The sequence below is a fragment of the Aotus nancymaae genome, unplaced genomic scaffold (assembly GCF_030222135.1).
Source record: "Aotus nancymaae isolate 86718 unplaced genomic scaffold, 86718_ANA_hifiasm-v0.15.2.pri h1tg000006l, whole genome shotgun sequence".
Classification (NCBI taxonomy): Eukaryota; Metazoa; Chordata; class Mammalia; order Primates; family Aotidae; genus Aotus; species Aotus nancymaae.
The window spans coordinates 6,487,507-6,511,210 of NW_026988417.1; the positions used below are offsets into that span (position 1 = coordinate 6,487,507).

Consider the following 23,704-nt stretch of genomic DNA (forward strand, 5'->3'; position numbering starts at 1 on the left):
AAATATTTATATGAGCAAGGTCTTGTACGAGACTTGAAGGAAAATCACAAAACTTCATCTTAGTTCTCTAGGAGCTCAGACTCTGAAAAAAACAAGATGATTTTTTTTTTCTGTTTTAAAGAAACATGAACCCTCATGATTCCAAGAACAACAAAAGTCCAGAAAACTAAGCCAATGTTGCGAGTGTGAAAGCTTTGTCTTCCTTTCAGCATCTGGACCAGATTATCAACTTCTATACAAAGCCTGGGACTTCAAAATTTAAGGAGAGTGCATAGAAGAGTCTGGAATTGGGAGGGTAAAAATAAGAGTCAACCTTTAAAGAAAAATCAATGTTGAAAACAGGCACAAGCAAATAATCTCCTATGTAGACTTTAAGATTCTCAATTTGTCACAGGAATAATTTTTTTTTTACAATGGACAAAAAAGTGAATGCATTTCTCACTGATTTATTCAGTGACCAAAGTCCTATTTAACTGGAATCAAGTCTTTTTTGGTGGACATAACCCAAACTGATGCACATGACAGAGAGTTCTGCTAAGCCAGTGTCCTCACTAGGCCTTTACGGGCTAAAAATAGAACTTTACCCCATTCACTTAACTCAGAATGACTCAGCACAAATATTAAAGATATCCTAAATAAGAAATCCCCCAGTTACACAGTTTGAGTAGCAAGAAACAGATTACAATGAAAACAGTTAATTACAAACATCCAGAGTTACATTCTGTCCACATCATACCACAGCTTTTAAAAGGAAGATAGAAAAATAGGCCAGACAAGAGCTGCCCTTACCTTTAAAAACACTCTTAAAAACCATGGCAGATAATAGTCATAACACTGTTCAACCACACACAGTTCCACCAGAAAGCATCTGCTTACCATCATGCTCAAGGTGTGACAAGGACGGCAATTATATTCCATTTCTTTCAGATCGTGAAACCAACACCAGTGTCAGCTGACACACTGCATACTGTTCTGTACAGCAAGCCTATGTCACTAGGTTTTTAAACTCAGGGCTAGTCTCTAATGCAGAAGAACACTGAACCTCTAGGGATCGCTTATTAAACATCTTCCAATGCTCTAACATGGGGTCCTATTTAATCAGAATGGTCATTACAACCTAGTGACTACATATTTTTTCATGCTTTGTCTTAGAAATTATTTACATATATACTTATACATTTATTAATATATGAGTAAATATGTATACTATATATGTGATATATATATTTGCTGTCATATATAAACATATATTTTTTTTGCTTTCATGTGTAAACAGCAAAATAAACTAAGATCCTACTCCTTACTCTGTGTGCAAAAGCAAGCTCTACCAACCAGATTTTTGTGTTACTTTCTTAACTACCTGTAGCATCTTATATATTTTTTTAAAAATCGTCCAGGTGCAGTGGCTCATGCCTGTAATCCCAGCACTTTGGGAGGTCAAGGCAAGTGGATCACTTGAGGTCAGGAGTTAAGGACTAGCCTGGCAAACATAGTAAAACCCCACCTCAACTAAAAATACAAAAAACTAGCTGGGTGTGGTGGCAGACACCTGTAATCCCAGCTACTTGGGAGGCTGAGGCAGGAGACTTGCTTGAACCCAGGAGGTGGAGGTTGCAGTGACCTGAGATTGCACCACTGCACTCCAGCCTGGGGGACAGAGCAAGACTCCATCTTAAAAAAAAAAACCATGAGAACCCTGGGTCACCATCACAGCAAGGTGGGAAGCATAGAGGCACAGCAGAAGCTGTCATCACCCTTTGTTGTCTCCTGGCAGGTGTTTCAAAGTGTTAATTTACAGCTTTAATGAGAAATTTTTATTCACTTTCCTAATTATTATATAAACCATCAGAAAATACTAATAATCAAATTTCAGTAGTGTATCATATCCATAAGGCCATTCAATAATATTTTGAGAGCCTACAGTATCTTTAAAAACAAAGAAAGATTAAGTTACATCTTACTAACAACTCTAAGAGAACACAAGCTATAGGTGAAAAAAAATGCTACCACTCCACCACTGAACTCACAAATTGCTTTTCCTAACTGTAAAATGGATAATACCCACCTGCCTTCCAGTATCCAACACATGTAAAAACACTCTGCAAACCTAAGAGCACTCTGAAATCCAAATTATGTACTCCAAATCTGCAAAGTGGTGAGCCACACACAGACACTGGCAAGTTTCAGGACGCGCTCAGTGAGCAACCTTCAGAATACATGGCCAGCCAGTCACTGGTTTACCATTCACTTACCCAGTGAACAAATGGTTATGAGGACCCCTGCCCTCCCGAGATTTACATGATAATCACTCTAATTTCTCTGAGAAGAGGACTGAGTGGAATGTATTTGGGTTTGGAGTCATGCGGGCCTGGGTCTGAATTCTTGCCCTGTTACATTCACTGGACAGCAAAGGGTGTATGTGCCACTTCCTCTCTCCAAACCCAAGAACGCCACCACTTCCTTCCCAAGATTCAGCAAGATAAACTAACATGGCACATGTGAGGCACCCAGAGTCCCTGTCACTTTACTCACGTAAACGTTGGTGTTATTTCTAGATTTTGTACGTCTTTAATTTTCTACAATCTCGTTTTTTGATTCATCACTTTAAAAATGGATTTTTGCTCTGACTTGATTTTGAGGTTGCAGGAGTAAAAAGATAAACTGATGCATACCACCAGAACCCTTGTGGATTCTTCCTGGACTTCACAGCCTGCTCCTTCTCACTCTGACCAATACTAGGTTCTTGCCACTGCTACACTCTCTGCTCCTGGCTGTGGGGTGGGGCTGAAGAGTTACATGATGATGGAGACTGAGCCTTGTTCCCTGACAAATTCCAATCACTTCCCATCCCTATGACATTTCCAGTATTTCTCCATTGTCTCCATACTTCCCATCTTTTTCAACTTGGACCTTTGCTATTAAGTATAAAGTAAACAAGGGCAATCTGACTGATTCTGCCTCATCTCTCCTTTCCATACTCAAAGCTTTCTGTGGCATATTAATCATCTTGCAGGCTTATCTTTTATGGAGAGTTCATTTAGATTGGATATTCCCTAAATGCCAAACAGGTGCTGCCATAGTGTGATTACTAACCTACATGATACTCAGTGTCAGTTAACTAACTGCCTGTTCTATTTGCACATAGCTCAATGGAGTCAAAAAGGTCTGGTTCTAAATTTCACCCTAGGGTTAACTACATGACCCTACGTAAATCATTTATCTATCAAAGCCTCAGTTTCAACATCCGGAAAAGGGTGCTAGTATTATAGACACATATCCTAATAGCTAGCTACTGAATTTTCTGTACTGGTCCCCTAATTTCTTTTGTCTCCTATTTATTCATCTTTTGTTCTACTTTCTGGAAGATTTCTGTCTTCCAAACAGTCTAATGAGTTTTTTATTTCTATTATCATGGTTATAATTTTTAAGATATCATCTCATCCCTCAAATCTTTCTTCTTTACAGCAACTTCTTCATCAAGAAATTCTCCACACTTTTTTATTTTGAGACAGAGTCTAGCTCTGTCACCCAGGCTTGAGTGCAGTGGTGCAATCTCAGCTCACTGCAACATCCACCTCCCGGGTTCAAGCGATTCTCCTGCCTCAGCCTCCCGAGTAGCTGGGATTACAGGCACCCACCACCACACCCAGCTAATTTTTGTATTTGTAGGAGAGATGAGGTTTCACTATGTTGACCAGGCTGGTCTTGAACTCCTGACCTCGTAATCCACCTGCCTCAGCCTCCCAAAGTGCTGGGATTACAAGTGTGAGCCACAGCACCCGGCTACTCCTCCAACTTCTATCTTTGGAATATAAACCTATTTGTCAGCCAGGCAGCAGAAAGGGAAGGGGGAATCAGTCCCCAGTTTTCATTATGGTGTCTCATGCTTTCCCGCAGGGATGCCCGGTATCCCAAAGTCCAGAACCTGTATACTTAATCTCTCCAGAAAGTAACTGTCAGAGGAAAGGCTGTTACTCTGGTGCCCCCAATGAACTGTGCATCCCAGCAAGTGCTCCTAGGTTTGCCCCTCCCACAGTGACCAGGTTTCACAGTAAGATGTTGCCGAGTGTGACAGATGCCCTCTTGGAATGCTACCTTCTGAGTGTTCTCCATCTGCCATGTGGGGAGAGGTCACAGCTCCCAGCCATGCTTGCTGAAGCACCAGTCACATAAGAAGAGCAATCCTGGATGTTTCAGTTCCGCCTGCTATCTGATTGAAGCTGCACAGACTCCAAGCAAGAACAGCAGAAGAACCTCCCAGTGGAGCCCCACCTAACTCACAGAATTGTGAGTAAATAAAATAGTTGTTACAAGCCACTAAGTTTCGGGATACTTAGTCATGCAGCAGTAACTGAAGCAAAGGCTTTCAAACACTATTTTCAGCCCAACCCTGCACACGGAGCTCTTTTACAGTTTTTAGATCTTAGTTTTTAGTTTTAAAGCAGAGTTGGAAGATCAGTGGTAAGAAACCCAACTAGATACTGACAGACTGACTACTGGCCATCATAGTAAACAGTGTTACTGGAAAGCAAAGGATCAATTCCACACTTTAATAACTAAAGTTTTAAAAATCCTTTTAAAATTTAGAACTAAGTTAATGTTAAGCAAATAAACAAAACAGTAACAAGTGAGATGACTGAATATATATACCAGGGTTCACAGACTCGTGCCTTCAATAGCCACAGAAGTAATACAAAGTTAAAAAAAAAAAAGAAAACTTCCCCAAATAAAAAGTTGTTTCTGCCAAGGCCCTTGTATGTGAGCTGTGATTCCCATGCTTGAACACTGAAAATTGGTCTACAAAAATTGGTCTGCCTCTAGCTCTCAAGCACATATGCTCTCTAGAAAATGATGCAGAGTAGGAGAGAAGTATCCAATGGATAAATATCTTCAAAAATGATCTAGGGCACAGATTATGTATTCTTCAGAATGCTGGAGAAAAGAAAGTTAAAATTTGCAACAAAAAGAATACAACCTGTCATAAATAATGATTTAACAACATGATCAATCAAGGCTTAGAAAAAGGTAACCCTACTCTTTAGCAGACTGATGTAACATAAAGGGAACATGATCTGGACTCATGAGACCTGCTGTGCTGTGTGAAGCTGGACAAGTTATTTAACTTCTCTGAGCCTCTATTTCATCATTTTACAAAAAAAGGAAAATACTTCAACTTGAATTAAGTCTTTCAATTTTCCCAGTTCATTACAGCATCTTACTGATTTAGGCACACCCCTCCCTGCCTTTTTTTTTTTTAATTTTTGAGATAGGATTTTGCTCTGTCACCCAGGTTGGAGTGCAGTGGTGCAATCACAGCTCACCGCATCCTTGACCTCCTGGGCTCATGTGATGCTCCCACTTTCTCAGCCTCCCAAGTAGCTGGGACTCAGGCATGTGCCACCATACCTTTTCTTTTCTTCTTTCTTTCTTTCCTTTTCTCTTCCTTTCTCTCTCTTTTTTTTTCCCAATAGAAATATGGTTTCTGCAAAACCCCATCTCAAACTGGTCTCAAACTCCCAGGCTCAAGCAATCTACCTGCCTCAGGCCCTCAAAGTGCTGGAATTACAGGCATGAGCCATAGTGCCCAGGCAGACTATTTTTTATTATATGCGAAAAAAAAAAAAAGTCCTGTTTCTTACTTTCATATGGAAATGGTAGTTTCTTTTCTCTTTAGATAGCTAACAAATAAACTTTCTGAAGATTTGAGTACAGACGCTCAGAAGGCTATTAGTTGATGTCTGGATACTATTTGTTTTACCTCATGGTTCAATTAAGAACAGTCAGAACTTAGACTAAGTATTTTTAATCTAGGAAGCATGAACTCTTAAGGAGGCCACTAATAAACATGTAACAAAGTAATTCATATAAGAAAAGTTTAAACAGAACATCTGGTTAAGGTCCATAGCTTTCATCAAATACTCCAGTCTGTAAAGCTGTAACAGTTAAAAAAAACAATGACTTTGATCTAGTAATGTGATGCCTAAGCATACATGCAAGAAAAGCACAAGGATAAGTGTATAAGAATATTCCTTTCTACATTCTTTTTTTTTTGAGACGGAGTTTCAGTCTTGTTGCCCAGACTGGAGTGCGATGGCGCGATTTCACTGCAACTTCGCCTCCCGGGTTCAAGCAATTCTCCTGCCTCAGCCTCCCAAGTAACTGGGATTACAGGTGCCCACCACCACACCCGGCTAATTTTTTTGTATTTTTAGTAGAGACAGGGTTTCACCATGTTGGCCTAGGCTGGTCTTGAACTCCTGACTTCGTGATCCACCTGCCTTGGCTTCCCAAAGTGCTGGGATTACAAGCGTGAGCCACTGCACCAGGCCTCCTTTCTACATTCTTTATAACAGCTCAAAATGGGAAGCAATTGAAAGGCCCATTACCAGGAGAATATTAATAAAGTGTTATATAGTTCACAATGGACAACTGTTTAGGAATGAAGACATTATAAATCATGTTATCAATATAGATAAAAATTTAAAACTTTTAACTGAAAGAAGTTATAAAAATATATACAGTATGGTAAAATTTATAGAAAGTTTAAGAACATGAAAAATCATGCTAGGTGTATTGTATACACCTTCAAACAATATTTAGTAAATATATGAAAATAAGCATGGGAAAGACAAACACGAAGCTGGGTATAGTGGTAACCTGACAGGGATGACGAGGAAAGTCAGGAGGAAAGTCAGCACATGGGTCTCCAGCTGTGCTCCAAACACCCGGCTTCCTCAGCTTCAACGGACACATGGGGATTCACTGTGTCATTCTTTAGTCCTTTTTGCTCCTCAAACTCTCAAACTGTTTTCATACCCCGGCCCCTGACGCCACGCGTGCCTATTTTACAGTGCCTCACTCTCAAATTTTTGCAGCAGCCCCTTCCACTTCTGTGTCTGTTCTCATATTCTCACTTTTCAATATTTGAAAGATCTGAAAATTTCCTGTACAAAAACTTCCAATTTTCTACCTTTTCTAAAAAGAGAACAGAAGATCTGGGCTAGATAAACAAAAATAAAATAGTCCATTTCATGCCCACTCCTCACAAACCACTCTGCCTCACCAAACCTAGATATGCATATTGTTTATTCAGTTGCCTGTTCAAAAATCTTCACTTAGCTTTCCCTAGGAGGCATCTCATATGTTAATCTTTATTCATAACACAAAGATGTTCCTTCCCTGGGTTCTTTTTCCTTAGTAAATGAAAATTACTTTTTTTTTTTTGGAGACAGAGTCTCACTCTGTCACCTGGGCTGGAGTGCAGTGGCATGATCTTAGCTCCACCTCCTGGGTTCAAGCGATTCTCCCACCTCAGCCTCCCAAGTAGCTGAGACTACAAGCATGCACCACCACACCCAGCCAATTTTTTGTTTGTTTGTTTTGAGACAGAGTCTTGCTCTGTTGCCCAGGCTGGAGTGCCATGATGCGATCTCAGCTCACCACAACCTCTGCCTCCTGGGTTCAAGCGATTCTCCTGTCTTAGCCTCCCGAGTAGCTGGGATTACAGGCGCGTGCCACCATGTCCAGCTAATTTTTGTATTTTTACTGGAGACAAGGTTTTGCCATGTTGGCTAGACTGGTCTCAAACTCCTGACCTCAAGTGATCTTGAGGTCCACCTCCCAAAGTGCTAGAATTATAGGCATGGGCCACCGCACCCGGCTGGGAATTACATTCTTGCAGTTGCTCAGATCAAAACCCTTGGCTGTCTTCTTTATCTCCTCCCCTTATCTCTACCCCATATCCAATCCTGTCAGCTCCACCTTCAGAAACAGATGCAGAATCCCCCAGCCATCTGCCCTCTCGACCCCCCACAACTGCATCTTCACTGGGTGCTTGGTCTGCCCTCCCTCCAGCACAGCTCACTCACCCTGTTTAGTTAGTCTCAGTGCAGCAACCAGTGTGGTCTGATCAGCATCTGTTTGGCACTTAAGCCAGGTTGCATTAATCCTCTCCAAACCCTAACACTTCACGGCTGCTCAGGGGAAAAGCCCAAGTTCCTAGTATGGCCGGTAAGTTTCCTCAAATGCTCCAGCTCCAGCGCCACCTGTATACACACAGAGATAGGACCTAGGCTTCCTCAGGCAGGACTGCCTGTGATAACACAACTGTGAGCATTCTCAGCTTTAGTAACCACTGGCTTCTTCTCAGGGGGTTCTGGCCTGTAGAGAGAGCACAGCATCACTTCTTGCAATGCACATAATGCATTCAGATAGGCACCTCACACATTTTAAGTGCTCAGTAAATGTTATCATTGTATTGATTCTCTTAGTACTACCCAGAAAAAGTGAGGTTCAACAGTCCACGTGTCAAGACACAGTATTTACTCATCCCTATATTGGATTGGTTCCAGAACCCCCTAAGGATACCAAAATCTGTGGATGTTCAAGTTCCTTATATAAAATGGCATAATATTTGCATATAACCTACACATATCCTCCTGTATATTTTAAATTATTTCTACATTACAGGTAATACCTAATACAATGTAAGTGCTATGTATGCAGTTGTTATACTGTATTTTTTAGAGAATAATGACAGGAAAAAAGTCTATACATGTTCGGCACAGACACAACCATCCATTTTTCCCAAATATTTTTGATACACCATTGGTTAAATCCACAGATATACAACTCATGGGTATGAAGGGCCAACTGTATACATTCAAAATTAACATTGAAGGTAAACACTGCCATGAAATACTTTACATGTTTTTTTGTACATATATCCCTGTACAGCATATAAATAATGCATATACAAAATACTAAGATGTACTCTGTACTTTTACTGGCAAAACAATTTTACTGGTAGACTTAGCTGAATGTGAGAATATAAGCAAGTGAATTTAAGACTCCACTCTAATTAGGACATAAGTCCTCTCTAAGGCTCTGTAAATAACAATAGGTCTGGCCAGTCACCCAGGGTAAGCTGCAGTGCTGTTACTTTCAAAACTAATAACTCCCAAAGGGTGGTATTACGAAGAGTTATCATTGCATTTTAACTTTATTTACTCCCCAAACAGGGCCTCATTAAGTTACTGATCTTCTAACCACCCTCAAAGTGGGAGATAAAGTACTAGCTTTGATTCAGTTTTAAGTGGCTCAATAAAAATAAAACAAATATAATTATTAGAACCAAACAATATAAAAAAGTCCTTACTTTGGGGATGGAGAAAAAAGAACCAAGTATAAACTTGAGGATTCAAAAAAACAATAATTGGGGCATGGTTCAAAATTCTCTTTCATATATATGTATGTATATATATAGTTATATATAGAAATATATAGAAATATAAATAAATATTCTGAGATAGAGTCTAGCTCTGTTGCCCAGGCTGGAGTGCAGTGCTGTGATCTTGGCTCACTACAACTTCTGCCTCCTGGGTTCAAGTGATTCTTCTGGTGGGCCTTCTGAGTAGCTGGGATTACAGGCATGTGCCATCACACCCAGCTAATTTTTGTATTTTTTTTGGAGAGATGGGGTTTCACCATGTTGGCCAGGCTGGTCTTGAACTCCTGACCTCAGGCAATCCACCCGCCTCAGCTTCCCAAAGTGCTGGGATTACAGGCGTGAGCCACTGCATCCAGTCCTCTTTCATATTTCTTTAAAGGGTGAAAGGAAGAGTGGTTTGCATATATTTAACAAATATCAGGTATATGCCATGTCCACTGATAACAGGAATAAACAGACAGCTTAGGATAATAATCACCTAAAATATATGCATCTGGGGGAGGGTTGAATTACCTATGATTGATTCACAATACCATTCCTCTTTACAGACCCCATTACTAACTGCAATCAGAGCAAATGCAAAATATTTTATCAAAAATGAACACCCAGAGACTTGCATATTATTTGCATATGTAAATGAAAGGGAATTAGCCAGGGCAGTTTCCAGCTGGGACCTAACAATCAATAAAGCCCATCAAAGGTCATGATTCCCTGGAGAAATATTCACCAACTGCTCAGCCAACTTTTGCATGGGGACAGCCAAACTTTAATCAATGTATAAAAATTAAATTCTGACACAAGTGAATTGCCCTTCTCTTTTGGCAATGTCGCTCAGATAAAATAATGAGCTGAGCAGGCCAAGAGGTATGCTATAATGTGGGGTACAAATTGTTACAGGATAAAGTGGAGGTACCGTGGAGTATCACAAATACCTAAGTGAAGTCAGAGAAGAAGCCATTGTCCTCATACCATGACACCAGTGAATAGTCTGATAACCACGGATGCTTTTATAGAAACAATTCACATTGTTAACTGTAACAGTCACATACACACATGGACATAATGAGAAACTAATTCATCTCACATGTAATGCGTAACACCACTACTTCCTACCTACACTTTTATCTAATATAATAATATAACCTATATTATTGTCTTGTAATTGCCATTAGCATTTTAATCTAGTAGATTATAAACCTACTAGATTATAAAGTTGAATTGTTAAGTTTTTAATTGTGACCAATTGGTAGTGACTGTCTAAAGAGCTGTACTGAGAAGCGCTTTTAAGAGGGCGTTTGGACTAGATGGGAAAACATAGCACACACAGTACCACCAACATGACGATCCTCAGGAAATGAGCATACTTATATGCAAACACTCATGACAAAAACATAAAATAAAATTTTGCATTATAATTTTCGATGTAGGTCCTCTTTGCTCCTTTCTTTCCATTGAAGCCAATAGACAGATTATAAAAAGAAACTCAGGGGACACACAGATGGCCTACCATTCATAAACTACCACACATTGATTCTTTTTATTGCAGCAGGCAATCATTAAAGAGGGTTCTTTTCACTGACTCCCCAAGAGGCCAGTGAGCTGGTTGAAGGCAGTGGTCCCCAACCTTTTGGGCACCAGGGACTGGTTTCATGGAAGACAATTCTTCCACAGACCCAGCAGACAGGTATGGGGTTTGGGATGAAACTTCCACCTCAGGCATTAGAGTCTCATAAGGAGCATTCACCCTAGATCCGTCACATCTTCAGTCCACAACAGGGTTTGTGCTCCTTCGAGAATCTAATGTTACCGCGGATCTGACAAGAGGCGGAGCTCAGGCAGGAATGCTTGCTCACTGCTCGTCTCCTGTTGTGCAGCCCAGTTCCTAACAAGCCATGGACCGGTCCTGTCCATGGCCAGGGGCTTGGGGACACCTGATTTAAGGGATCTATAGATTGATGCACAAACAACAGCACGTGGCTCTGGAGCAGGGACTGAGACTTGAAGACTCTCTTCATTCATTCCATAAGTAATGACTGAGCATCTGGTCATGCCTGGCACATTCACTTCCTCAACTAATTTTAATTTGTTAAAATTTTAAAAATCATTGTTTGGAAAAAGTAATCCAACAATTTTGTTTTTATATAAAATGAGAAGGAAAGAGCAAGAAAGTACAAATATGCTTTATTGGAGTCGAAAATAAAAATCCCGCCTATGAAAGCCAGGCAAAGGAAAGCATTTTTCCAAAGCAATAACCTAAAGAATCAAAGATCTTTTTAAGCCACAACCATTCCCTCACTCTGTTTCTATCGCGTACTAAGTTCTTCACATTACACAACATACTCAGCTAGTTTGAATTAGACGCAAATTAACAAGCTACAGGAGAAGGGTCTTGCATTACTCATATATTCTTCATTTTTTTCACAGTTGACTTCAGCTGCCCTGTCATTTCCTCAGCTCAACCGTGAGTCAAAGGCTAGGCTCATTTCTCAGCAACTTTGGTCCAAAAGAGAAATAAGATCCTTTCCCAGTTTGAAATGCACTACCCATATTTTCTTTCTGACCGTAACTCAGCAGCTTCTTTGGATTTTGCTCAAATAACTGACTTGAATTAACTTCTCACTTGTTAAAAAAAAAATTGCATTCTGAATTCCTTTAAAAGCTCTAAATTACTTTATCCATCTACAAATTACATTATCAATTTAATCCCTTCAGTGTCATAAAGAAAACACCGTTTTGGCCAGGCATGGTGGTTCAGGCCTGTAATCCCTGCAGTTTGAGAGGCTGAGGTGGGAGGGTGGCTTGAGCCCAGGAGTTCAAGACCAGCCTGGGCAACATAGGAAGACCCTGTTCCTATTTTTTAAATTAAAACAAAACAAAAAACCAAAAAATCCACTATTTTAACCACACAGTTTTCTCTGCAGAGTTCTCTCTGGGCACATCACCCCTGCTGAAGTGATGAACCTCCAGGCAGCCCTGCTTCCTTACCACAGCTTATCAAATCATGGGTGGACACCTGGCTCAAGCCCAGCCAATCAGATTCTCTCTCTAGATGAATGGTGTTGGGCAGTACAGTTCCATAGTCATGCTGGGCTGGAGGCTAGAATGGCCATTCTTTACCATGCGCTAAAGCAGAGAAAGCCAGAGTTCAGACAGAGAGGGAATGACCCGCCTCAGATACAGAAGCAAATGAAAGATTGTACATTGGTTATTACAGAAAGTGACTTTGTCTATCACATAATTCCCAGTCAGCTCTCTCTTGAGGCTGCTATATTTCTAGCACTTGGCTTCAGTGAGATATCCCTGTATCCTTTACATATATTTCTATTTTTTCTTAAACTAGGTTAATTATGTTCCTAATTGTTGTAATGAAATGGTGCCGAAGATAGCTGTATATATAAGGGGTAACTTCCAAACTCCTATCCCATGCTGTATGAAGCAGCAGCTTCAGAAATTAAGAAGTTGGTGGGGTCCAGTGGCTCACATCTATAATCCCAACACTTTTAAAGCAGATGGATCACCTGAGGTCAGGAGTTTGAGACCAGCCTGGCCAACATGGTGAAACCCCATCTCTACTAAAAATTTAAAAATTAGCTGGGCATGGTGGCGGGCACCTGTAATTCCAGCTACTCAGGAGGCAGAAGCAGGAGAATCGCTTGAACCTGGGAGGCAGAGGGTGCAGTGAGCTGAGATTGTGCCACTGCACTCCAGCCTGGATGAGAGAGTGAGACTCCATCTCAAAAAAAAAAAAAAGAAATTAAGAAGTTAAAAAATCAGAGGTGAGGGAGAAGAAAACAGCTGGGAAGAGAAAAAAGAACTGGATAAAAGAGTAGGCCTTTTAAAAAATGAATGTTAGATTCATTTAAAAAAAAAATCAGTATCTTTTATGTGATAAGCACTCACTGTGCTATGAAACAGAAGATTAAAAAAGATGGGTAACTCACAGTCCTTGTGCCCAGTGAGCACAGTCAAATGATTAACTGCAATTTAGGATGTGAGGGCCATGTTATTTGAGGTATACACAATGTATCATGAGTACATGGCCAGGGGAGTCAGGCTTCCAGAGACAATTTTTTTTTTTTCTTGGTCAGGGGTTGGCTCTGTCACCCAGACTGGAGTGCAATGGCACAATCCTGACTCACTGCAACCTCCACCTCCCAGGTTCAAGTGATTTTCCTACCTCAGCCTCCCGAGTAGCTGGGATTACAAGCATACACCACCACGACCAGCTAATTTTTGTATTTTTAGTAGAGATAGAGTTTTACTATGTTAGACCAGGCTGATCTTGAACACCTGACCTCAGGTGATCCGCCCGCCTTGGCCTCCCAAAGTGTCAGGATTATAGGCGTGAGCCACGTTCCTGGCCTCAGAGATAACTGTGGGAAACACTAAACAAACAAACATTAAAAACCGTTTGCATCAGTGGCAGCCTAGACAGAATAAACTTCTGCAGATTGTCAAAGATAAGAAAGCCAATTATCCCAACACTAGACCATTCAACAATTAGTTCAGGAAATTAGCTTCTGGAGGTCAGAATTCCCTCAGTTTGGCCTTGCATCATAAAGGTACTTAAACCATACTGTCTCAAACAGCAGAGTCAAAGCAAAATAATTCTTTAAGTAGTTATGATCTCAAAGATTACATCTTACAGTGAATAATAAAATAAGAATTCATAATATTAACTGAAAAGATATTGTAAAATTATTTTTTTATTTCAGGAAACTGAAAGACATGAGAAACACATGAAATGCTAAAAGAATAAAATAATCTTACAATTTTTCTAAAAATAAAAATATATAAATCATATACCAATATAGTGCTTTTGAAGTGTTTGAACTGCTATTCCCTTCTAGGAACGTATTCAAATGTAGTAATACAGACCCTGGAGAAACCACACATAAAATATTCTAGATAGCATAAGAAAAAAATCAAAAGCGGGCTGGGCCAGGTGGCTCATGCTTGTAATCTCAGCACTTTGGGAGGCCAAGGTGGGCAGATCACCTGAGATCAGGAGTTTGAGACCAGCCTGGCCAACATGGTGAAAACCTCGTCTTTTCTAAAAAATACAAAAACATTAGCCAGGCGTGGTGGCACGCACCTGTAATTCTGGCTACTCGGGAGGCTGAGGCACAAGAATTGCTTGAATCTGGAAAGCGTAGGTTGCAATGAGCTAAGATTGCAACACTGCACTCCAGCCTGGGCAACAGAGACACTGTCTTTTTTTTAAAAAAAAATCAAGAGCAAGGTAAACATCCAGTAATAAAGATCATAATATTTTACTGCTGTTGAAATATTATTTGATGAAATGTAACTTAGCCACTAAAAAGAAAAAAGACAATGTAATAACAGGATGAACTAGTCAAATTGAAAAAAGGATATTAATTTTTGTGTATATTCTTAAGAGTAGCACATATATAAAAGCTTATAAAACTTCAGAAAATATGGAAAAATACCTTAAAGGAAAAGTGACATGGTTCATGTTACTTGGTAAGATAAACAAGTAGTTTGTTTTCCCAATTTTTGGAGGTCAGGTTGTCATATGTGTAAAGTTAAAACACCCCTTTTATTCTCTTAAGTGTTAGAAATAAAAGGTAAACTTACTTCATCAGAAGCAGATCGAAGACACTGGACAGCAGCCTGTTTTTTCATTTCTTCTAGAGTTAGATCTGAACATTTTTTCTTACTCTTTCCCCATTTCTTATAAGCTCCTTTTTCCCAGCCCAGGAAGATGTCATTCTCCTGAAATGAAATTGCACCAAGTTAAACGACCAAGGCTAACTTGGACACTACTGTGCTCCACCTACCCCACATATTCAGTCACAAAAAGGCCCCTTGCATTTCCATACACATTTTAGGATCAGCTTGTCTATTTCTGTGATGAAGACAGCTGGGATTCCAATAGGAACTGTACTGATTCTGTAAAACAACTTGGAGTGTACTGCCATCTTAATAGTCTGATCACAAACGTGGGATGTTTTCTATTTATTTAGGTCTTCTTTGATTTCTTTCAATGATGCTTTATAGTTTTTGGTGCACAAGTCTTGCACTTTTGTCAAATTTTTTCTTAAGTATTGTATTCTTTTTGATACTACTGCAAATGGAGTTGTTTTCTTAATTTCATTCCTTGGATTTTCTCTATATTTTACACGAGATCATGTCATTGGTGACTAGAGATGGACTTACTTCTTCCTTTCCCATCTAGACGTCTTTTCTTTTTCTTACCTAATTCCCTGTTAATGCTGATTTATAATAAAAGCCGACGTATTTCATCTTTGAAAATGTCTTCATACAAATGGAAACTGCCAAATGCTGGTATTAATCCACAAGCATGAGTTTAACTGAATATATTATTTGGTTAGAAGGCATTTATAGAATTCTGTTAAATTTGTATCTTGATATTTGCCTTCTAGCATGTCAGTATATTGCAGATTAATACTGAGGAATGTAAGTTACTGAAAGCTCCTCACTAACCTCAGTACACAAATAGATTTTGAGATAACGAAATTTCCTTTGCACTGTGCATCAAGGTATGAAAAATGCTGCTGGAACAGCAGTTTGAGCCTGGACAACTTATCCACGGTAAATTTGTGGGGATGGAGATTTCGCTTCTTTTTTTAACTTTTGACAGAATAAAAAATGTATAAATCAGTTTGACATTATTTATGATTCAACAATGTTGTTAGAGTGACTTTATCACATTATAAATTTTGTATACAAGTTCTCTTTTGCCTTGTAATTTTAGCTTGAATTCATTAAGAAACATCAAATCTCTGAGGTGGGCAGATCACGAGGTCAAGAGATCGAGACCAACCTGGCCAACATGGTGAAACTCCGTCTCTACTAAAAATACAAAAATTAGCCAGGCGTGGTAGCACACGCCTGTGGTGCTACTCGGGATTTCGTTGAACCCAGGAGGCGGAGGTTGCAGTGAGCGAAGACTACACCACTGTACTCCAGCCTGGTGACAGAGCAAGACTGCGTCTCAAAAAAAGAAACATCAAATCTGTAGTAAAAGCTACATAAACAATAGTATACTGCACACACTTGTTTGCATTCTGTTCATTTTATTTATATTTGGGAGGTCCCTCATGCTATTTTTTTATGGCTTAATGTATTCTGTTAATGTATCATAACTTAACCAAAATTTAACACCATTAAACTGTTAATCACATTTTAAAGGAACGAGTATACAAAGAGCCAACATATTTCTATTTCACTTATTGTTATCCTTCTAGTCTCCTATCCTGTACTATTAAAAGTCTACTTATACATAAACATAAAATATTAGATGTGTCAAATAGTTACTCAGAAAGTCCCAATCTTAAAGAAAGAACATATTTATCAAGTACCAAAAGCAGATATAACTAAGGAACTCCCCAGCATGATAGTCTATTAGCAGGTACTTTTCTAGACACTACAGTGAGGTCACATAAGGCTAGAGGTCTGGTTGACTTTCCCGTGCTCCCTTTATCAAAAGGGAGACTGGAAACTAGGGGAGAAGAAGCACACGCCACTTGGAAATACATCAGGAGTCACTGCAGGCTCCGTGAGCCGCTGAGCACTCGCCCCTGCCATCCACACCTTCTTGTTAACAGTGCCTAAATGACCAGAACCACAATGTGTCTGCATGGGATTAATGCCACCCCCATCATTCATTTGGCCACAAAGATTAGCTCAGAGAGAGGCATGGGACCAATCAGAAATGCAGATTTCATGGTTCTCGCTGGGAATGTAGGGAGGGAACATGACCTCTGGACAGTGTGTGAGAATATGATCCCAGAAGCACGCTCACCGTCACTCCCTCTACCCTGTAAGAGGCTGGCTTCAAAACCAAGCTGACAAGAAGAGGCCGGCAGAGAGGCAGAGAAACCTGAATGACACTGTGAGGCTCCGAATCACACCTAGTAGGGGCCAGCCCAACTTCTGGACTTTTAGTTATTTGAGTCTTTTTCCCCCCTTAAGCCAATATAGGCCAAACTTTTGGTTGCTTGTGAATGAGATACAGTCAGAATCTGAGGACAGCATTCAGTAATAAACCCACCGATCTACTGCTCAAAAGAACCCCTATTTGTCCCTAAGAAATGAGCCGTTCCAATCAAACAAGCATAATTTCAGGTTAACTATATTCCTGTTTTTCCTACTAGTTCTTCGGCCCACAGTGGTGACATCCTCACTGACCCCCCTGCCTTTAGTGGCCCAAGCCCGTCTGCCCACTGCCATGCCATTAAGTCCTGCTGGCTAACTAGATCTAAAGGTCTTTTGTCTCTAGGATATAAATAAATGTAGAAGCCCTAGCACAGCACATCAGTCTCTTCAGGGTCTGTTTCCTGCCGGCCTGTTCCACTCTGATCTCCGACTACCCCCTCCTCACCATATTCTTTTCCAATCTTACAACATTAGGCCCCTCCTATTTCTGTCTTTGTACACACTATTCCTTTATTCTTCCTTCAAGATGATTCCTAAACTGGCAGTTGTCACTCAGGGCATATCCCTAGTTTTCTCTGTATTGATGCATTCACATTTGAACATAAAAGCAGAAATGTCAGTTTTAAAACATGGAATATTTATATTCAAAACTTCTCTATTCCATGAAAACATTTTACACCTACAAAAAATGTTAATGGTACCCTGGGAAGTATATGAATTTGTATACCTATCGTTAGCACTAACTCTCACTCTGACATTATTTTCATATTGGTTATGTGTAAAATTTTATGTATTTTCTTCTGCCTAACATAAATGCTAACGCAAAATCTAAACCTGATGGTGATGGAAAAAATTTAATCGTAAGAACTAAAATTAATCTCGTTAGTCAAGGTCATTCCTGAAGCTTGAGAAGGAGAATCCTTAGCTTTACTTATTTTATTTTATTTTTGAGACAGAGTCTTACTCTGTAACCCAGACTAGAATGCGGTGGCGTGATCTTGGGCTAATTCCAACCTCTGCCTCCTAGGTTCAAGAGATTCTCATGCCTCAGCTTGAGGAGCTGGGATTGCAGGCGTGCACAACCACACCTGGCTAGTTTCTGTATTTTCAGTAGAGATGGGGTTTTGCCATGTTGGCCAAGCTGGTCTCAAACTACTGGCCTCAACTGATCCACCTGCCTTGGCCTCCCAAAGTGCTGGGATTACAGGCATGAGCCACCTCACCTGGCCAGCTTTATTTATTTTAAATATATCAATTCATAAACTATCAAAAACATGTATTAGTTTCAAGCAACCTTTGTAAGAAGCTGCTTTTGAAAGTACAAGTCAGTTCCACCGCAACATAAATCCCCTGAGGTAACTACTATCAACAGCTGGCATCTATCTTACCAGATTTCTTTTAAATGTGGAATTTATCCCACATACCAGAGTATATACAATGTAAATGTACAGTTTTAAGAATAATAATATACCTATCAGGTAACAGTCAGATCTAGAATACTCCCAGTAACCTCAGAAGCCTCATCTGTCAAAAACTATCTTTAGTCTGGGCACGGTGGCTCATGCCTATAATCCTGGCAATCTGGGAGGCAGAGGCAGGCAGATCACTTGAGCCCAGGAGTTTGAGACAAGCCTGGCCAACATAGCAAAACTCTGTTTCTACAAAAAATAAAAAAATTAGCCAGGTATGGTGGTGCCCACCTGTAGTCCCAGCTACTTGGGAGGCTGAGGTGGGAGGACTGCTTGAGTCTGGAAGGTGAAGGCTTCAGTGAGCAGAGATCACACGACTGCACTCCAGTCTGGGTGACAGAGTAAGACCCTGTCTCAGAAAAAAAAAAGAAAAAAAAAAGCTATCTTTGTTATCCTCATACTTTCATACTTACAAGTTTGGTTAAGATCTTTTAGAATGGAGATAATTTTCCTCAGAATATGAAGGGTATTGCTCCATATACTATCAAATGCAACACTGTAAGTTAGAAATCCCAATTCTTTGGGTAAGGTTTGTTTCTTCTTTGGAAAATCTTAGCTGCTTCTTTGTCCTTGGTGGTCTAAAATTTCAAAACCAAGCACTTTGCCAGAGTGGTTCTACCATCAAGAGAATGATGCTTCTTCCCCTTGAACCTGTGTGGGCTCCAGTCAGCTCAACTAACTGAGTACAGTGGAAATGATCTATGTGACTTTCAAGGCTGGGTGGTGAAAGGCCTTGAGGTGGTAAAATCAGGTGGTAAAAGACCTGATTTCTTGGGCTGCTTGCTTTGAGGGACCCAGCCAACCACATAAACCTGGCTACCTTCCGACCCACACGAAGAGGCTCTGGTCAACAATCCCAGCTGAGTCCAGCCTCGCAGCACACCTGCCAAGGTGACAGACATGTCAGTAAAGCTATCTGAGGCTCTCCAGCTCAGCCATCTGTCAGCTGAGTACAAATGAGTGACTTTGGGTGAATCACCCAATTGAGCCCTGCCCAAATTCCTTACTTACAGAAGCTGTCATATAACAGTGTTTTTTTTTTTTTTTTAATGCAACTATTTTGGGTAGTTTCTTAGGCAACAACACTCTTACCACAAATAAAAGTATTTCTTTTGTACTAAACAACTCTCTTTTAAACTCGAGAACCACCCCTCCCATTACACTTTTTATAGTGAACAAATCCAGGTTCACTTTATCTATATGTACCACCAAAAGATTTTTACTTTGGTCTCCTAAAATTGAGTATTTTTTTAAACTCATCATCATGTCACAAAAGATAATAGTAATTGCCACTAGAATTTGCCAGTCTTAAAAAACTCCTTTTCAAGAGACCCAACTGTGTCAAAGGTGGTAATTATATCCAGAAATATTATAGTGACCATGTTTGCTGAATGCATAATTAGGATATATGGCGGGGCCAAATATTTCAAATTGAGATTTTTATGGTAAATGTTGGAAATATTGTATCAGCAGCTTATCTTTGTCTCTAATAAACACATTAGTCTACCTGCTAGAAAAGTAGTAGTTAGTAGGGAAATAACTATTTGAAGGAAAGGTTTGTATAAATAGTATGAATAGCAATAATAGTAGCAATAGCTGTCAATATTTACTGAGCCAATATTTACTTTGTGTCTGATATTGCTCTAACTATAATTATCAGTACCTAAATGATGCCTGGCATCTATATGGTCAATAAATGAATCTCCTTCAATCCTCAGTAATGATATCAGATGTGCACATAATTTGTATAATTGATAAATGAAGAGACAGCTCTAGCATTAGCTACTTGGAAGGCTGAGACAGGTGGACCCTCGAACCCAAGAGTTCACCTTGGGTTCTGAGAGATACTGCACTCCAGCCTGGGTGAAAAAATAAAATGAAATAATAAAGAAATGGAGGGTCAGGCACAGAGATGTTAATTTGTTCAAGGCAGTGGTCTAAGTTGGAAAGTAAAGAAGGTGGGGTTAGAACCCAGGTCTTCAGAATCCATGGCCTATGCTCTTAATAATGTGATACTGAATTACAGTAAGAGGGGAAAATCTCAACAGGGAAAGAGAGAACAGGAGGCTGAGGGTCTGACGGTCACTTGGGATAAAAGTCAAGGTGCTATTAAAGGAAATTTTGGTCAGTGGTACAAGTTTTTTCATCCTAAAACCCTTCTGATACCTCCTGATTCACTTTATTTTATTTTTTGAGACTGAGTCTTACTCTGTCACCCAGGCTGGAGAGCCATGATGTGATCTCGGCTCACTGCAACCTCCAGCTCTCAGGTTCAAGTGATTTTCCTGTCTCAGCCTCCCAAGTAGCTGAGATTACAGGCGCAGCCTCCCAAGTAGCTGGGATTACAGACGCAGCCACCACGCCCGGCTGATTTTTTCTATTTTTAGTAGAGACGGGGTTTCACCATGTTCCCCAGGCTGGTCTCGAACTCCTGAGTTCAGGCAATCCACCTGCGTCGGCCTCTCAAAGTGCTAGGATTACAGGCATGAGCTATCGTGCTCGGCCTATATCCTGCTTAATTCTTCATGAATTATCCAGTGATGTATATGCTATTTCATCCCCACTACCCAGAATGGTTTTTGTCAATATGGTAGTCAAAGTGAATACTGGCATGTATACATTCTTCCATCAGTAGCATGGACACACTCTTTTTCTTTTTTTTCTTTTTTTCTTTGAGATGGGGTCTCACTCTGTTGCCTAGGCTGGAGTGCAGTGGCACAATTATGGCTCACTGTAGCCTGCAGCCTTGACCTCCCTGGGTTCAGGTGATCCTCCCACCTCAGGCTCCTGAGTAGCTGGGACTACAGGCACACACTACTATGCCTGGTTAATTTTGGTATTATTTGTAGAGACAGTTTCTCCATGTTGCCCAGGCTGGTTTCAAACTTCTGGGCTCAAGCAATAGCATGGAATAATTCTTAGGAAGGTTTCAGGGATAGGGAAGGTTCTAGAAAGACACTCTTGGCTTCCTTCCTGGAGCTCTGAAATGCTGATTTTAAATAAGAGAATAAAAATATGAAGTGTTGTTTAAATGCAAATAACAATGCTTGCGACGTAGAAGGTATTTAATTAATGTCTGCTGAGTAAATGTTTGTTATGATACAGTGTATGCAGTGACACATATAAGCAACACTTTATGGTCAGACTTTTATAGTTCCTATTGTTAAAGATTCTAATAAACAGTAACAGGAAACATCACAAGTGCTAGCTTTCCAAGAAGCAAAATGCTGAACAGGACATGCTACAGGAGTATATCACAAATAGGCTGAAAGAGGAAATGAGCTTTGCTGAATGTAGAAGTGATGAGTCTCACCTAGCAAGCAGGACTGGGATTATTATTATATAACATGTGGGCAAATACAGATTATGTAACAAGCTACATTTCTAGAAGGATGGACTTTGAGCTAGAAGATACAGTTTGACTAGGGGATTTAAAACAAACAACAGTAACTTCTCTGCAGGGTAGGCCCCAGTATGTAATTATGGGGTCTACACCCACTCCTAGCATGCTTCCCTCCTACATACAAGTCACAGGCCTGAGAAAGAAGCATGTGTCTGTCCATTTGTCTATACACATCTGAGCCTCTTCTATATTCCAGGAACTCTTTTAAGGGCGGCAAATCCAACAAAAAAACATGGGAGAAAAGGTCCCCAACTTTGGCTGGGCACAGTGGCTCACTTCTGTAATCCCAGCACTTTGGGAAGCCAAGGCAGGCGGACCACTTGAGGTCAGGAGTTTGAGATCAGACTGGCCAACAGGGTGAAACCCCGTTCTCTACTAAAAATACAAAAATTAGCCAGGCATGGTGGTGGGCGCCTGTAATGCCAGCTACTGGGGAGGCTGAGGCAGGAGAATCACTTGAACCTGGAAGTTGCAGTGAGCTGAGATCATGGCACTACACTCCAGCCTGGGCAACAAAGCAAGACTCTCTCTCTTAAAAAAAAAAAAAAAAAAAGTCTCCAACTTCATGAATTACGCCAGTAGGGGAGACACAATGAAATCACAAGTAATCATATAATTTCAGGTAATAACAACTATTATGAAGAAAAATAAAGCAGCTAAGAGGACTGAGAATGGGAGGCTTCTATTTTAAATACAGTGGGTCAGGGGAGGACTGAAGATAAGACGAAATAGATATCAAAACCAAACTATGCCATTAAACAAATAAATACTCTTTTAAAAAGTAACTGGTGGCAGTACAACTCTCTTGCCCAAATTAACTAGAAAAACCAGCAACAACACAAAACCACACCAAACCTACATCACCCGCTCCAGGGCATCAGAGCTGTGCTGAGGTGCCAGGCCTCGAGAAGACAGTGAACGCCAAGGGAAGGGTAGGTTTGGGCACAGGGCACTGACATCTGCAGCTGCTTCCTTCCTGGGGAAATGTGCTGACTTAGGTCCGGGGTAAGAGGCTGAGAAAAGGTGGCCCTTTAAAGAGGCAAAGAAAGCAGCAGAGCTTGGAGTGAACTCTCAGGGCCAGAGGGAGAACACCTGGGATACAGATGCCAGGATCCAAGGAAGAGGAAGGGGTCGGAAGCAGAGGCCACTCTGTTGGACTCCCCTCCGAACATCTGAAGAATTCTGAAGCTGTGTGGGACATGGCGGGGGGGGGGGGTGCTTCTGGGTTGCCAGTAATCTTCTATTTCTGTGTGTGGTTATAGTTACAGGGATATGACCTTTGTGGAAATTCATCAAGTTGTACATTTTTCTGTATGCACTTTATGCCTTAATAAAAAGTTTAGGGGGAGAGAGATCCAAGATGGCTGATGATTAGCAGCTCGGGCACGTACCTCCCAGTGAAAGCGCAAAGAACGAGAGGACGCCACACTTTCAGACGAATATTAGTTGCTCATGGACCAGGAGATTCCCAGTGGAGGAGCACCACGGGTCGCCAGGGCGACTCTTGTGGCCGGCGTGGCGGTTTTGCTGGTGCCTTAGCACGCCAGTTCTTGGTGCAGAGTCCGGAGATTCCCGGGCAGAAAAACACCATCAATCTTAACACCGCTGTTTTGGCCGGCTCAGTGGATTGCTCAGATTTCCGCACAGGGAATCAACAAGTTGGACGTCAGAGACCCAGTT

The 23,704-nt window shown here is 40.6% G+C and overlaps 1 protein-coding gene across 3 annotated transcripts in view; it reads right to left on the bottom strand.

Moving 5' to 3' along the window:
- KIAA0232 (KIAA0232 ortholog) overlaps window positions 1-23,704 on the bottom strand; it is a 94,240-nt gene that overhangs the window by 26,358 nt on the left and 44,178 nt on the right. For all 3 annotated transcript variants that reach the window (XM_012434979.2, XM_064365587.1, XM_012434981.3), the window contains one exon: window positions 14,828-14,965. In XM_012434979.2, coding sequence (XP_012290402.2) covers window positions 14,828-14,965 — 138 coding nt within the window. The remainder of the gene's footprint in view (window positions 1-14,827; window positions 14,966-23,704) is intronic.